Below are 16,901 nucleotides of genomic sequence, written 5' to 3' on the forward strand. Positions count from 1 at the left end.
TGCAATACCACTGACTACTAAAATACTTAGAAAGTATTTGAAAGGGTGCTTAGCCACAGCCAAGCGAGACCACGTCCTAACTCTACGAGCGGCAAACGAGATCTGGGGCTAGGGCGAGGTGCATCTTGGGATACCGGGTTAGCCCAGCCAATTAGAGACTTCGTGCTAGAAAAATAGTTGGCAGAGTCGGAGACGAGTACCCGTGAGTAAAGAATGGAGGCGAGATAGGACCACATAACATCACTCACTTTCACAATCAATCAGAAGCATAGGAGCATGAAAATTCAAATTTCTAAAAATGAAAGTTGCAGAAACATGCACTTTTCCCCCAAACGTATCAATAGCTAGAGGACTACATTAACAAAATGTTTAGAATCACTTGGGTTAACTAAAGGTAAAGCTGCTGGGTCATGTATGAGATGCATGTATAAAACTTAAAAGAATAAGGAACTTTGTACATTCTGTTTTCTTAGGTGCAGCAGACTAGCTGTCAGGGAAACCACTGGCTGTGATAAATATATCCTTGAATGCTCACAGCACTGGGCAGATCGGTGAAGGTTCTGGGAATCAACAACTCATTAATTTCTGAGGGACTGAGAAACCCCAGTGTTCTTCCACTGAAAACACTGAACAAATTCTGGAAATACTCTGAGTAAAAGAACCCCTCACATGGAGATTCAGATACCATACTCTCTTCTGAATCTGAATAGAAATTTGAGGAGAAAATATGCATCTGTCCAATCATATTCCTCTTCAGATTCAAAATCATGATCCTTTTCATGAAAAGGGGAATCCCTTTTTTTTTTTTTTTTTTTACCAGAGACTACCTTAAAAGCAGAGTCAATATCTTATATAAGACCCTGAGCCAAGTCCAATAAATTACTCCTATACAAAGGAACTGGTACTGCAGAAGATAAGTGTTTACCTTTATGTTTTTTTTTTTTTTTTGAGAGGAACGTTGAGGCAAACAGATGTATTACTGGCAGCAGCAGTTTCCACGGGGATGGGTACAACATTCTGGCTAAACAGGGGTACCTTCTCTACCATCTCTCAAGACAATAACAGAGGCTCTCCCTTGTCCACTAAGGGGACCCCAATTGCCATAGAAGATGGTGTTAATCCTCAGTCCATAGTGGTTGTGCAGCCAACACTAAAGGAATCAGAGAAAAATGAAGAATGGTCTGAGGAACCAGTTTTGGACACATCAGAATTGCCCACCTGTGGCTGAGGCAAATTACCAGCCTGCTGTGGTGGCAAAGACTGTTTATACTTTTTTTCTTTGTGGCTGGAAGAAGGTCTGACACAGTTCCATTAGTAGTTTGTGCCACTGTCAGGCCAAAAATGGTGATTCTTTCCCTGGAAAGCTGAGCAGCACTACTTGATAAAATTAGAAAGTAGTTAAAAGTAACTTTTCCCCAGTAAAAGCACAGTAAAAAGCAATTTAACATATTTCCAATCCCCAAAAAGTAAACTGAAAACAGTTTATGGGTAGAAAAAGTAGTTTTAAATACTTTTAGACAACTTTTAAAATGTCAAGTACAAAGGTGTGCTCCGTTTAAAAGTACACAAGTACACTAGACAGTCAATAAAACACATTTTCCTAGCTAAAAAGTACTTTCCTAAGTAGAAATACACCTTTAAACTATAAAATAGTAAAAATGGATATTTTTTTCCCAAAAGGAACTTATCTGTTCTGCAACAGAACAGTGTTAGCCAATCATCAATCCTCGAAAACCTACAGAGGAGTGCTCTCTTCTGCATCAGCAAAGCTCTAAAGGGCTTCATTCCCAAACCTTATAGTCAAGCTGTTTAACTGTATGCATCAGTACACAGTAACTGCCCTGAAGTTTTGGAAGCTGGACAGCTGTTATATCCTTATCAGGATATAGCCCATACAGCTTAGGCCACTGCAGCAGTGATCAATATGATGAACATTAAAATGTGTACAGAAAAAGTGACTTGAACTACAGAAAAAAAGAAGTTATGTACCTACCATAACGTTCCATGTTAGTTGTCCCTTCATCTTGCCTTCCCTTCTTGCTGTTTGGGTTCGGAGCCGATCCTCGGCTCCGACTCGGCCTTCTCCTATAGCTCGAGATCTGTTTACTGGCTCAAGGCTAACCCTTATCCCAGAATGCCCAGCGTCAGCTACCCAGATCTTGTTTGTGATAGCACACACTAGACATATATAGTAACCAGTAACCTAAAAACTAAATTTACCAAAATATAAGATCAGAGTAAACTGTCATAAAATTACCTGGCATGTGAACCAAGAAGAAAGAAATCAGCTAGTGAAACCATAGTGAACTCCTCTCAGTCCTCCAGGTAGGGGGAAGGAGGGGGGGACGCAAGAAGGAAGGCTAGATGGAGGACAACTAACATCGAATGTTATGGTAGGTACATAACTTCTTTATATCAAGTTGTCCCATCTCACCTTCATTCTTGCTGTTTGGTACAGCGTCCCTAGCACCTAAAAACCCCGGGTGGCTCATTGGAACAGACTCTTCAGAACAGTGGAACCAAAGGAAGCCACATCCACTTTGTAATGAGAGATAAAGGTATGAGGATTTGCCCAAGTGGCAGCTGCACAAATTTGAGTCTATGGGCAATTTAGACTGAAAGGCTACAGAAGTGGCTAATGCTCTAGTAGAATGACCTTTTAGTTTTGCTGGTAGATCTTTATTTCTTAAATGATAAATAAAGGCAATGGTGTCAGATAACCATTTGGATAAGGTCACCTTAGAAACTGGAAAGCCTTGCTTATTGTGAGCATAGGAGAGAAATAACTGGTCTGACTTTCTTAGCTCTTTATTCCTATGGAGGTAAAAATGTAATTGTCTATGCATATCCAGTTGGTGGAGACTGTATTCTGCCTTGTTGCTATGATTGGAAAAGAAGATAGGGAGATCAATGGATTGATTTAAATTGTTTTCTGAACAGACTTTTGGTATAAAGGATGGATTGGTTCTCAGAGAAACTCTATCTTTGTGAAACACCATATATGGAGGACGAACACAGAGTGCTTGGAGTTCTGAAACGCATCTAGCTGAGGTAATAGCAACTAGAAAAAGTGTTTTCCAAGAAAGAAATTTTAAGGGACATGATGATGCTAGTTCAAAGGGAGGCAGAATTAAACAAGTCAAAACTAAATTGACATCCCAAGGAAGAGGTGGATCCCTCACTGGGGGTCTAAGAAGAGATGTTCCTCTACTGGTCTACGTTTCTAGATTCTGCCCAGTAATAAAATCTTTTCCATTTGCTAGCATAAGTCTTTCTCATAGTTGACTTATGGGAGGAAACAATAATATCACGGACTGCTGGGGAGCCTGGCTAAGGTATTAAGTGGAGTAACCAAGCTATGAGCTTGAGAGTCTGAAGGGATTGGTGTAACCCGCCTGACTGATGAATCAAAAGATCTGGCACCGGGTCCAGAAAACAAGGCTGGTCTGGAAGGTGGAGGTGCAGGAACGGAAATCATATCTGTTGAGGCCAATAGGGGGCAATGAGGATCATTTTGCAACCCAACGATTTTGCTTTCTGTATGAGTCTTGGAATTAGAGGAAACGGGGGAAATGCATAAAGGCGTCCCTGAGGCTAATCGTGGACTACAGCGTCTCTGGGTGTTTGACCTGGAGGAGGAAGCAGGGAGAAGTAGCTGCTGCATTTGTTGAGGGGAGTGGCAAATAGATTGCAGCAAGGCTGGGCGCATTTGTGGAAGATAAGATACGCAACTTTCTGATTCAGAGACCACTCGTGAGGCATGAGGATAGCCCTGCTGAGCCTGTCCACTATAATGTTGGATTTCCCAGGGATGTGCGTTGCTGTCAGAAAACATTGGGAGGAAATTGCCCATTGCCATAGTCTGAGGGCTTCTCGACACAATGGGTAGGACCTGGTCCTGCCCTGCTTGTTGACGTTCCATACAACTGACATGTTGTCTGTTTGGATTGCAATAGTCCCAGCAGGGAGAGAGTCTTGAAGAGCTTGCAACGCTAGGAGCACCGCTCTCATCTCCATGACGTTGATGTGCAAGTGGTACTTGTAAGGTTGCCATGTGCCTTGGACTGTTCTGCCTAGATAATGCCCCCCACCCTATCAGGGAAGCATCCGTGGTCACTGTGGCTACCGGAGGGGGTTGTATGAAAGGTCTGCCCTGAGTCACCAGTGAGGAGACCATCCACCAAGAGAGGTGTCTTTTGCATGTTTCTGTAATCAGGATCATGTGAGACATGGGTAATTCCTGGAAAGACCACTGCGTGAAAAGAAGCCACTGAAGGATTCTCATGTGGTAACGCGCTAATGGAACAAGTAGAATGGCAGCTGCCATGGAGCCTAGAGCTTGCGGGACATATCTGACGTGAATCTTTCTGCTCTGCATTAGAATTAACACTTGTTCATAGGTTCATACTAGGCTATCTGCCCTTGGGCATTTATAAGCCTAGCCAGAGTGTGTTTGGCTTTCGCCACCCATTTTAAATTAATTTTGCTATGCCCTTTTTCGAGGTTAGTATACTGTGCCTCTATCTAACAGTAACACAGAAGTGATACCTGGGGTAAACCTACGATCTCCCATCCACTCATCAAGACTCCTCTTGAAGAGAGTCAATGAGGGACTCCTCCTAACCTGGACTGGGATTTTATTCCAGAGTGAAGGGAGCCTCTGGGTTATGAATCTGTCCCTCCAGCATGTCCTATTTATTTCAGTGCTGAGGTTCAAGTCTCTCAAGCGCGTAGCTCGATGGGATTTGGATTTTCTGAGGTGCAGCATGTCCATTAATTCCGGGTTGGACATGGCTTTATACGTCAGGCACAGATCGCCTCTGAGCAGGTGGTATGCCACTGAGTAGAGCTGGAGTTTCTTTAACCGGGCAGCATATGGCATCTGTTTGAGCCCTTTGATCCTCTTGGTGAGGTACTTTTGGGGTCTTTCCAATTGCTGCAGGTGTCTGGTAAGGTACATCCCAAAAGGGGCATTGTACTCAATTATGGGCCTGATGAGGGATGAGTAAATAGGCATGATGACCTCCCCTGATCTAGATGTGAATCTCTTCATGATTAGGTGGGCTACATAAAATGTTTTTCTAACCACTTTGGCCACGTGGTTGTCAAATGAGAGATTGCTATCAACTTGGGTCCCCGGGTCCCTAATTACTTCTTCTGTACTTAATGGATTACCACCTATGTGGTAATTTGTGGGCATTTTGTTTTTGCCAAAGGGGATGACTATACACTTTTTGACGTTTAGCTTGAGGCCATGGCTCTGGCACCAGTTATCTGTTTCTATGAGGCCCTTTTGGAGGATGCTTGTGTCTGCTGGAGAGTCAATTATGGCGCCCAGTTTGCAGTCATCTTCAAACTTGGTCAGCCACAGTCCTTCCGTGTTGGCCTGTACCTCCGAGAAATATATACTGAACAAGAGAAGTCCCAGGACTGAGCCTTGTGGGATGCCACTTGTAACTGGTTTGGAGTCTGACATGGCTCCAGCAATTCTAACCATGTGGGTTCTGTCCTTGAGCCAGTTTGCAACCCATCTAGTGACATAGGGGTTTATATTTAAGCTGGTGAGCTTATCTATAATGTCCGAGTGGGGTATTGTATCGGAGGCTTTTGCGAGGTCCAGGTAGGCTGTGTGGACCACCTTCCCCTCGTCAATGGCCTTTGTGACTGTTTCAAAGAAATCGACCAGGTTTAAGAGGTAGGATCTGCCCTTAAAGCCGAACTGGGTAGGATCCAGTGTCTGTAGGTCCCTATTTATGAGGTCCATGATGATCCTTTCCATAGCTTTGCAGACCAAGCTAGTCAGGCTTATGGGGCAATAGTTTCCAGGATTGTTGGCGAATAGTGAAAACTCTTTTCTGAGGTAACCTTGCAAACATCTGTTTTGCATTTAATTCTGCTCCTATATATGTAACAGATTGACAGGGCAACAAGGCAAATTTTTCAAAATTTACTGTGATGCCTAGTTGGGTGCAGGCTGAGATTGTACAATCCCGTGCCTCTAAGAGTTGATACCTGGTGGTAGCATTCAGGAGTCAGTCGTCTAGATAGGGAAACACCTGGAATCCTTGACGTCTCAGGTGAGCTGTGACTACTGCCATACATTTGAACACCCTGGGAGCTGTGGTGAGACCAAAGGGCAGAGCTCTGAACTGGTAATGACTGGCCCCTACCCAGAAGCGAAGAAATCTCCTGGAGCGTCTGTCCATTTTGATATGGAAGTACGCATCCTGAAGATCTATAGAGCACATCCAACTGTCCTGACCCAGAAAAGGGAGAATGGACTGCAGTGTTACCATCCAGAACTTTTCTTTTTATACAGATTTGTTCAATCTGCTGAGATCCAGTATTGGTCTCCAGTCCCCCGTCTTTTTTGGTACTAAAAAAAATCTTGAGTAAGTTCCGGATCCTAGTTGGTCTGCGGGGACTTCCTGAATGGCTCTTTTTTCTAGCGTTGAGACTTGTATGACTGCTTGATCCCTCAGATTGGGTGGGATATCTGGGATGGACTTTTTTGACTCTAGAGGGGGTTGATGGAAGGGAATTTTGTAACCTCTGGATATAATAGATAGTACCCATCTGTCTCTTGTTATATTTTGCCAGGCTTCTGGGTACAGCGAAAGTCTTCCCCCGACTGCCTCCAGATGTGAGCAGTCGGGAAACCCATCAGGGATGCTGGAGGGGTTTGGCAGAGACAGTTTCTCTGTCACCCTGATTTTGCAGTCCCCCTCTGCCATGAGGGCAGCGTCTGCCATTGTTGTTGTTGTTTCCCCCTCTGCCCCTGGGGGAAAAAATCACCACGTGTGTCAGGCAAGGATACTGGGGATTTTCAAAACCACATCTTTCCACCCTTCTGACCCTTGGGATAAGGTCTGTTAGGAGTGGAAAAACGGACTCCCACGGCAGAGAGAGTCTTGCCTTCTTGCTCACACCTGGTAAGCGTGTCTTTCACCTGAGGCCCAAATAATGAGGAGCCATCAAAGGGAGTATTAGTGAAGGATGCTCTAAAGAGTTCCGCAAATTGACACAGCCACAGCCAAGCGTGTCTCCTGAAAGCCACTCCTGTACATGCGGCTTTGCTTGCTCCATCAGCTGCATAGGAAATAAGCCTCATGGATGAGTTGACTACTGAATTAAGAGTCGCAAGCTGGAAAGCTATTTTGGCTGATGCTCCCTCAGCTGTAGGATCCTGTAGGGTATCTCCAAGCTCTTTTAGGAGATCCCTTTGAAGTTGTGTAAAATGAGAGAAATAATTCAGGGACCTCATGGAGAAGATCACTGAGGAAAACATTCACTTCCCATATCTGTCCATCATCCTAGACTCTCTGTTTGGTGGATGGACAGACGAAGAAGTTTCTGCTAACTCTTTCTTGATGGCTGCTGCTCACTGGCACACCTTTAGTGAAAAATTGTTTGTCCTGGGGAGCTGTTATGAATTTATTTGGTCTCCTCGGAGTAGGTTCCACAGAATCAGGAGCTGACCAAGCCTTTCGAGCCACTACAGACATGAGTGGATTGAAAGGCGGAGACACCCAGGAGGTGGAGGGTTGGGAACCGAATGCCTCCAGGTATATAGACTCATCCTCGGTAGGGGCTAGGGAAGTCCAGCCACCCCTCTGCCTAAGCATTTCAAGGATATCTGAAAAGGAAACATCTTCTGAGGGGGACCTCGGGGACCCTTCTGATTCATCCAGGTCTGTATCGGAGGTGACAGACTCAGGGGGAGTCTGGGTGCTTCCTCTTGCACTTCTTCTTCCGGGCAGGCTTCTCTGAGTGATCAGAGGAGGTCTCGGAAGAAGAGGGATCACCTGATGTTGTGTCCTGAGGCATAGGTTCCCTATGCTTCTGGGCCAGAGGAGGAGCAGAGGTTGGCACAGGCACGACGAGGGATGAAGCCGATGGGGCTGATAGTAGGGCTATTTCAGGGGACAGCACACTCCGCATGACTTGGAAGGCGTCCTGACCCCGAGGCAAAGAAAGCTTTGGCTCTGAAAAGACAAGAGTCCTTCTCCACGCTGAGGATGACAGTTCTGAGGCCGATGTAGGAGCCGAGTTCACCTGCGCCAAAGCTCTGAGAGGGAGAGTGGGGTCGGACAAGGGTCCAATGCCACTTCCCCCCTCGGAGCCGATGAGAGCTTCGGTGCCCAGATCCCTCAATGGACGGAACAATCGAGGTGATCGGAGCTGACGTCGGAACCGAAGAGGAGGTGATCAGCATTGTCGGTTCTACCATCAGCGTGTCCATGGTCTCCGGCTCCAAACTAAGCATAGTCAGAGGAGGAATGGAGATAGAGGCAGATGGAGCCGCAACCTGCTGAGGCGGTCTGGAAAGTATTTTCGCAAGGGCCTGTGACATAAGCAATGTGTTGACTACTCTTCTCCACATCCTGATCCGATACTCTCTCCACATCCTGATCCGATAACCTAGAGGATCGAGAGGAGTGGGATGAACAGCGATGACTGCATTCGCTTCCTAGTAAGGGTGACTGTGACACAGAGCGGATTGGCTCCAATGAAGGAGACCATGCTCACTTGTGGCTCAGACAGCTCTGAGATAGCGGTTGGAGCAGAGGGAGGAGTTGTCTTATCGATGCTAGTCGGCACCGACAAACTTGGTTGTTCAAGCACAAGAGTCTTTTCTGAAGATGGAGCTGATGGCTTGACAGACTTAGAGGATTTCACTGGCTGAGGACCTTTAGCCAGGGAATCCTGTAGTTTCAATAATCCTCGAAGGATTCATTTGTTTTTGCGTTCCTGCAGGACCCTTGGCCTAAATGCAAGACAGATAGAGCAGGAGTCCTGCAGGTGCACAGCCCCTAAACAATAAACGCAGCTAGTGTGCCCATCTGTCAGAGACATTTTCTGGTAGCATGAGTCACACTTTTTAAAGCCGGAGACTTTGGCTTCTTTAGACATCTTTAAACAACTAAACTAAAGAAGCAAAACAGTTTTTTTTTTTTTTTTTTTTTACAAAGAAAAAGGAGAGCCTCTAACTTAAACGGCTGTCCTAAGGGGAAGGGGGACTCTCTAATTTAAATGAGTTCAGGGGAAACAAAAAAAAAAGGCCTGCGAGTATGGAGAGACGACCAGCAAAGCACAACACACAAGAAAAGGCTTTAAGGGGATACAAAGAACTATATCGACAAAAACTTATTAAATTTTGAAGAATAAACAACAACAATAATAATAGAAAAAACTATGCTAAGCCTGAGCCAGTAACGAAGCAACCTCGCAGCTGAAGCGGCAAACAAGATCTGGGTAGCTGACACTGGGCATTCTGGGATAAGGGTTATCCTTGAGCCAATAAACAGCACTCGAGCTATAGAAGAAGGCCGAGTCAGAGCAGAGGATAGGCTCCGAACCCAACAGTAAGAATGAAGGTGAGATGGGACAACTTAACATCGAAAGTTTGTAAGAGCGTGTGCACAGCAAACAAAAAATAAAAACTCAAAATGCCAAATGAAACACTATCCTCCTTTTCTTATTTTCACAACAAATACTGCTGCACTAATCTTACTAAAATTTCGTCACTGCTACTTTTAAAATGGCACTTCCAAAACAGCTGCCTATAAATTTAAGTGTACTCACCGCATTCAAGATTTGTAGGTATTTAAAAGTGTTAACAAAAGCAAGTATACTGTTTAGTGCTATTAAGTTTTCCACCTCTGAAAATGTCCAGTCTGAAGGAGTCACTTCTTTATAAAGACTGCCACAGTGAAACTACTGAATGATGTGAACACTGAATGTTTTGCCTACAGCTTGATGGCACTAGTGGCAGATGAAAAAAAAAAGACAGCTTTTAATGAATGCCCTTCTATTGCACTTAGTTTATAACAGACTTACTACACTGTTACTTTATGCAACATTACTTTAATTTTAAAAGCATACAAAAGCAATTTGCACTTTTTGTACTCAATTCTAAATAAAGTTCAGGCACTAATCCTGTCATGCTAAAGATATGATGCTAGCCTGGCTGCAAATCTGAAGTCTTACTAATAATGACTGTCATTCTACTTTGCATGACTTCCTTCTTTCAAGTCCTTGATACTGAGAGATCAGTGAATTGAACCAATGCGCATTTGCTCCTTACCATTAATTTGGATGGACTTCAGCTGACCATCTTCCTCCACTTCAATCCGCTCTTGTCCATTTTCAACAATCCTTAAAAAAATGTAGAACAGCAAGTTATTTTGGGAAATTGTGATATCAGAGTTGAACTAAAACGGTTAGAAACCAACAAATGCAGCAGCTGAAATTCTGAAGCAGCTATGAAGGCATGCATCATTATTCTAAGTATAAGCCTGCCTTCTTGCAAAGTACCATTCAAATCCAGATATAGCACTCATCTAGTCAAAACATCCTGGGTCATTCTCCCCTGCCCCCAAAATAAAGTACAGTTGTGTAGATTCTTACCATAATAGTAGATGTCCATCTCGTCACTGTTGCAGTATTCTTCATTGAAGGGATCTCTTGCCAAGGCCAGCCCAATATTTGACCAGCATACCAAAGCCTTTAGATCTCATCAGTACTGTACATCACACGTATGCTCCCTGCATATGGTGTTGGGCATGAAGGTGGTATATGGATTTAAACACTCAGAATGAATTGCCCTAGGGGGAAAAAAATACACTAAGAGACAACTGAGAGCATACACATCCAGAAGAAAAACTTCAGAAGGGAAAACAAGATAGGCCCCCTTGCCCAGAAGGGTAACAAAATGGGGCAAGAGCTATAACAGAGGGGGAAAAGGGGAGAGCTCTAACACTGAAACAGTAAAGATGACATCTACTGCTATGGTAAAATTTTACACATCTGTACTATGTCCTTCCATATCACTGTTGCAGTACTCTTCACATAAGGGACATTACAAGAGCTAAGAAGAAAATTGGGAGAAGGAAGACAAAGAGCAGCTCTCTAAAACCCATGAAGAATAGTCCTGGCAAACCCTGTTCTGGCCCTGGTAACGTCATCTAATGTATAATGCTTAGTAAACTTATGAACAGAGTGCCAAGTAGAAGCCTCAAGGATGGAATTAGTATCCAAACCCTTGAAAGAAGCACCAGAATAGGTAACTGCCTGAGTAGAATGTGCTTTCACAGCCACAGAAAGACATTTGCCAAGAAAATGACAAAAAAAAAAAAAAAAAAAAGAAATAACCTTGGAGATCCAGGAGGAAATGGTTTGCTTGGAAACAGCCAAACCCAAAGTTCTGGGATAAAAAGAAGCAGTTGCTCAGATTTGCGAATAACCTTTGTTTTATCCAAATAATATCTGAGCTGTCTATGCAGGACAAAGGTGTGAAGAACCTTCACTGGCAGATTGCTGAGAAGGGAAAAAGGAAAGAAGTTAAATAGAGTAAGGGACAACTCGTTAACCACCTTGAGCATAAAAGGATTAGTACACAAAGACACCCCCGTCTATGTGAAGAAAAAAAAAAAAAAAAAAAGGAGGAAAGTACAGTTTTGTACCTACCATAAATGTAGATGTCCGATAGACATGCAACTGCAGTCATAACATGTCGGTTGTCCTGCCTCAGGCAGCCCTCGGTCGGCCGGATTCCAAAGTCTGGGTCCGACGTCGGCTGATGTCGCATTTCTCTCCAACGTCAGAGCGGCTGGAGTACATAAGCATCAGCCGACGCCATTTTCTTTAGTGTTTCTTGCCCCAGATGCCAGGTGCCCTCCAAGGAAGGCTGTAATCAAATTGGAAGACAAAAACAGGATTCCAAACAAATAAATGAGCAATAAAACAAATACACCATAACAGATATCCCCAGCTAAGAGTAACAGGGATAGGAGTGGACCCTAGGCATAGAGGGGTATGGAGGGAGGGAAAATCCGACTGCAGTTGCATGTCTATCGGACATCTACATTTATGGTAGGTACAAAACTGTACTATGTCCTTCAAGAATGCAACTGCAGTCATAACATGTGGGTAGAATACCATAGCTTTGCTGGGGGAGGAGGTATGCACTAGGAAAGAGATGGTGTGGCAATCAAACCCTGCAGGACTGCCGAAGCAAAGCCTGCTCTGGATCTGGAATAGAGGGAGATTGTAGTGTTTGGAGAATGTATGCACGGAGCTCCATGTAGCAGCTTCTAGAATGTCCTTGGTAGGCACCCCTCTTAAAAATGCTGTAGAGGTGGCTGTAGCTCTGGTGGAATGTGGTCTGACATTGGCTGGAACAGTCTTTCCATGAAAGGAATAACAGAATCTGATGCAATGTCCAATCCATTTAGAAATAGTCCGTTTTGAAATTGCTTTTCCCTGGACTGCAGGGGCGTAAGCTACAAAAGTTGTTCAGACTTCCTACTGGCCTTGGTTCTGTCCAGGTAGTATCGAAGTTGTCTGTGAATGTCCAAGGTATGCAAAAGTCTTTCCCCCTTATTCTCAGGATTGGGGAAGAAAGCAGGCAGATGAATGGCTTGATTTAGAGAAACCCTAGATACCACCTTTGGCATAAAAGTAGGGTTGGTCCTTAATGAAACCCTGTCTCTGTGGAAAATAATAAAGGGTGGTATTGCCATTAGGGCCTTTCGCTCCGAAACCCTTCTTGCTGAGGTAATTGCCAACAGGAAAGCTGTCTTCCATGAGAGAAATTGCAAGTCAACTGAAGCTGCTGGCTCAAAAGGAGGTAGAGTCAGTTTTTCTAAGACAAAATTGAGGTCCCAGGCTGGCACTGGGGCCTTTCTTGGTGGCTTAATGTTCTTGATTCCCCTGAGGAATTGTCTTAGTAAGGGGTGAAAGAAAATAGGAGGATCAGTGTTGTATCTAGCTGAAATAGCAGATGCATGTATCTTTATGGAAGAATATGAGAGGCCGTTCTTTAACATATCTGCCAAATATTCCAAGATAAGTGGGATGTTCAGCAATGAAGCATCCTGTCCCTTGCTGGTATTCCAATTGCTGTATCTTTTCCACTTTGCTAAGTAAACCTTTCTGGTGGATGGTCTTCGAGCCTCTGTTAGTATCCGCTGAACTTCCTTAGAGAGAGATAAGCTGAAGTTATTTATGGGATCTCCCAAGCTGTTAGCTGCAGTGTCTGAAGGTTTGGATGCAGTGTTTCGAAGTTGTGTTGAGTCAAAAGTAGAGGCCACTGAGGGTGGGCCCACCTCCTGCTGTGACATATGGGTACCAGTGTTGTCTTGGCCAATCCGGAGCTATTATGATTCCCTTGGGCTTCTCTGCTTTGATCTTTAGTAATACTGAGGTCATCAGTGGCAGAGGTGGGAATGCATAGATTGCTAGGGAGTTCCAGTTGAATGAGAGGGCATCTATTTTCCAAGCTTTTGGATGGTATGTCCTTGTGCAAAATTTTGGTAGAAGATGGTTGAGGTGAGAGGCAAATAGGTCCACTTCTGGCTTGCCCCATGTCGAAGTGAGTTGTCTGAAGGCCTTCGGATGTAACCTCCACTCGTGTGGATCTGTGAAATTCCTGCTTAGGCTGTCCGGCAACACCTTGTCTTTTCCTGGAACAAACTGGGATTGTAACTGGATGTTTAGGCTCAGTGATTTCTCCCAAAGCTGCATTGTCAGTCTGCAAAGGGGGTAAGAGTGGGTACCCCCCTGCTTGTTTATGTACCACATCACAGTGGTGTTGTCTGTCCGTATCATTAAATGGCCTTGCTGGAGTTGGTGTTGAAAAGCCTCGATGGCATGCATTACTGCCAGCATTTCCTTTTGGTTTATATGCAGATGTGTTTCCTTTGGAGACCATTGTCCTTGTATACACCTGCCTTCCATGTCGCCCCCATCCAAGGTCTGAGGCGTCTGTAGTCATGGTCTGTGTTATCTGTGGTTTTTTGAATGACATACCTGTGTTTTCCTGGCTCACCGAGGCCCACCATAGGAATTCCTTTTGTAGGCATGGAATGAGTGGTATGATGGTCTCCAAGTTGTTGCTGTGTTGAGACCAAATGCTTTTTAGGTACCATTGAGGCTTTCTCATGTGTAGTTTTGCTAATGGAACCAGTAGAATGCAGGATGCCATGTAACCAAGGGCCTGTAGGAATCTCCTTGCAGTCATCTGGGTGAGTTTTGCTAAACCTTTGAAGTAATGAGTTAACTTCTCTTGCTTGTCTTCTGTCAGGTAAGCCATCTGAGAGGCTGTGTCCAGTTTGGCTCCTAAGAAGATTATTTGCTGGGATGGCTGCAGTCTTGACTTTTGGAAGTTGACTGTGTATCCCAGAGCTTGAAGTAATCGTATGACATAATCCAGGTTTTTTGTCAACATCAATTTGTCATCTGCTTGTATGAGGCAGTCGTCCAGGTACGGGTAAATTTGTATACCCTGGAGCCTGCAATGAGCAATTACTGAAGCCAGGCATTTTGTAAATACTCTGGGCGCAGTAGATAAGCTAAATGGCAATGCTGAGAATTGATAATGCTCTGGTCCTGCAAGAAATCTGAGGTATCTTCTGCAGCTGTGTCTGATAGGGACATGCAGGTATGCCTCCTTGAGGTCCAGAGTAATCAGCCACGACTCCTTGCCCAGCATGGGAAGGAGTTGCTGTAGAGTCAGCATTTTGAACTTTGGTACTATGAGAAAGGTGTTTAATGCGGACAAGTCCAGTATTGGTCTCCATTGAGATTCTTTTCTTAGAACAAGGAACAGTCTTGAGTAAAACCCCTGTTCTTGTTCTTGTTGTGGAACTCTTTCTATTGCTTTCATTCGAGTCAGCAGAGTGATTTGTTTGATAGCCTCTGCCCTTTGATTTTGTGGTAGGTTTAGCATGCCTTGTTTTCTTGGTAAGTTATGAAAATGAAACCTGCACCCTCGGTCTATAATGTCCAAAATCCATTTGTCCTTTGTCAGTCTGTGCCAGTTTTCTGCAAACAGAGATAATTTCCCGCCGAAGGGAGCTTCTAGTTGTTCCCTGGTAGGCGGTAGTAGAGGAAAGTCATTGAGTTTGTGGTTGTTGGGCAGGTGAAACCCCTGCGTCACTTCTTTGGTTTCCTGGCTGCCATTGTCATCCCCTGTAAGGGCCTCTGTATTGGCCTCTTCCTCGGCCACGTCTGTTCTTACCCCTTTGAGACTTTTCTGGATTAGGAAAGGACCAGTTTTTTGAAGGCCAATTCCTACTGAATCTGGGGGGTTGAACCTGGAGGAAATCTTTCACAGTCTGAACTGATTTTGCTTTTTCTTGATGGTCTTTAACACATCCTTAGCATTTGCACCAAAAGCTTGTTCTTTTCCAAAGGTGCATCCAGAAGTTTTGCTTTTACATGATCTGGTAGAGGTTGATCTTTTAACCAAGCATGTCTACGAATCACTGCCCCTGTCATAGCTGCCCTACATGAAGCTTCCAGTGCATCATATCCACACTGCAGGAAGTGATTGCTTACTTGCTGAGTGTTATGTACAGCTTCCTGCAAAGTCTTCCTGTCTAAAGGATCAGGAGAAGCTAATGTTTTTGTAAATCTTCTAAGAGATAATCCTGATATTGTAACATATGAAAAAGGCAATTTAAAGCTCTCATAGATAAGGTAGTGGATGTGTAAACCTTTTGCCCCATCTCTCTAATGACCTTGCTTCCCTGTTGGAGGGCAAAGGATTTTTGAGGTGGAGGCTGAAACTCCTTTAGGCCCCTGTGAAATAGTTTCCAAATCAGCAGAATGGGCCCTGAATAAATGGGAATGAGTTTCTGGGACCCTGTAATACCTGTCTGACTTGGCTGGAGCAGGAGGAAGAGAATCAGGGGTAGCACTAGAGTCAGAATACAAATCATCCAGAACATCAAGTACAGGAGGAATAGCTAAGGGCCTGTGCCGAGGCTTCTTAAGGAAAGTCCTAAGGCGTTTCCTAGAATCAGAATATTCCTGACCCTGCCACTTGAAATGTTCCCTCATGGTGTGCAGAACTTCCCCAAAAGAAATATCCTCAGGAGGGGAGGCCGAAGGGATGGAATCGTCTGCATCCGAGTCCTCATAAGTCTGGAAGAGCTCTCCCTGGCTATCAGAGTGGACAGAGCCCTCAGAGTCTTCATCTGAAGGAGTAGGGTCAGAGGGTTCAACCCGGGGCCTTTTATCAGGAGGAGGCTGGGATGCTCTCTCAGGATGGGCCTATGAACCTCTAATCATGGAAATTAAATCAGCCGCCATGGACATAATTTGTGTCTCCGGAGTCGGCTGAGGTAAGGATTTAGAAGTAATATGCTTTGTTTTGCTGGCTGCCTTAGCCCTAGTGTAGGCCTTAATAGACATGGCCATAGGAGGCCTGGCAGCTCCACGTGCAGGAGTGACCTTGTCTACAGCAATGGTCTCGGGCATTTCCTCGGTTTCGTATCCGGAGGAAAGTCTATAACTGGCGTCGGAGTAATGTCTGGAATCGGAGTCGCGGTGTCGCGGTGTCTTCGGTTCGGGCGGTAGAGGACCGTCTCAGAGGGAACCGAGCACTCGCGCTAGGTTTTGGCATGGAGTCGGTGGTAGACGCGGGCCGAGGATGTCGGTCCCGGTCTTTTCACTTTTGGGTGTTTGCGATGTCGGAAGATCCGGCGGCATGGTGTAAACAAATTTATCGCGAAAAATCTTCAGCGAACTCCGCCCGGCCTGAGAGTGCACTTGTTGAAGCGAGCACAGGCTACACAGGCCGAGACATCGTGGTCTGGGCCCAGGCAAGGGAGGCAGTAAGAGTGGAAATCCTTATGAGGTATTTGTTTACCACAAAAAAGACAATTGTTAACTTTTTCAGTAATTTCTGACATCGGCTGCGGCAAGAAAAGGTCCCCAACGGGGTACTTAGCTTTTTCGATGACTTCGGTATCGTAGAATACAGGAGCTGACCGACCGGCACTTGCGAACTGCTTCTGCTTCGGACACCGCGGCAAGAAAGACTGAAGAAAATGGCGTCGGCTGATGCTTATGTACTCCAGCCGCTCTGACGTCGGAGAGAAATGCGACATCAG

The 16,901-nt window shown here is 44.9% G+C and overlaps 1 protein-coding gene across 4 annotated transcripts in view; it reads right to left on the minus strand.

Annotated features, from left to right (window-relative positions):
• DNAJB2 (DnaJ heat shock protein family (Hsp40) member B2) overlaps positions 1-16,901 on the minus strand; it is a 2,030,098-nt gene that overhangs the window by 752,057 nt on the left and 1,261,140 nt on the right. For all 4 annotated transcript variants that reach the window (XM_044075865.1, XM_044075867.1, XM_044075866.1 and 1 more), the window contains exon 8: positions 10,088-10,158. In XM_044075865.1, the coding sequence (XP_043931800.1) occupies positions 10,088-10,158 (71 nt within the window). The remainder of the gene's footprint in view (positions 1-10,087; positions 10,159-16,901) is intronic.

Source organism: Protopterus annectens, chromosome 6.part1 (assembly GCF_019279795.1).
Source record: "Protopterus annectens isolate FY-2018-M chromosome 6.part1, PAN1.0, whole genome shotgun sequence".
NCBI classification, from domain to species: Eukaryota; Metazoa; Chordata; order Ceratodontiformes; family Protopteridae; genus Protopterus; species Protopterus annectens.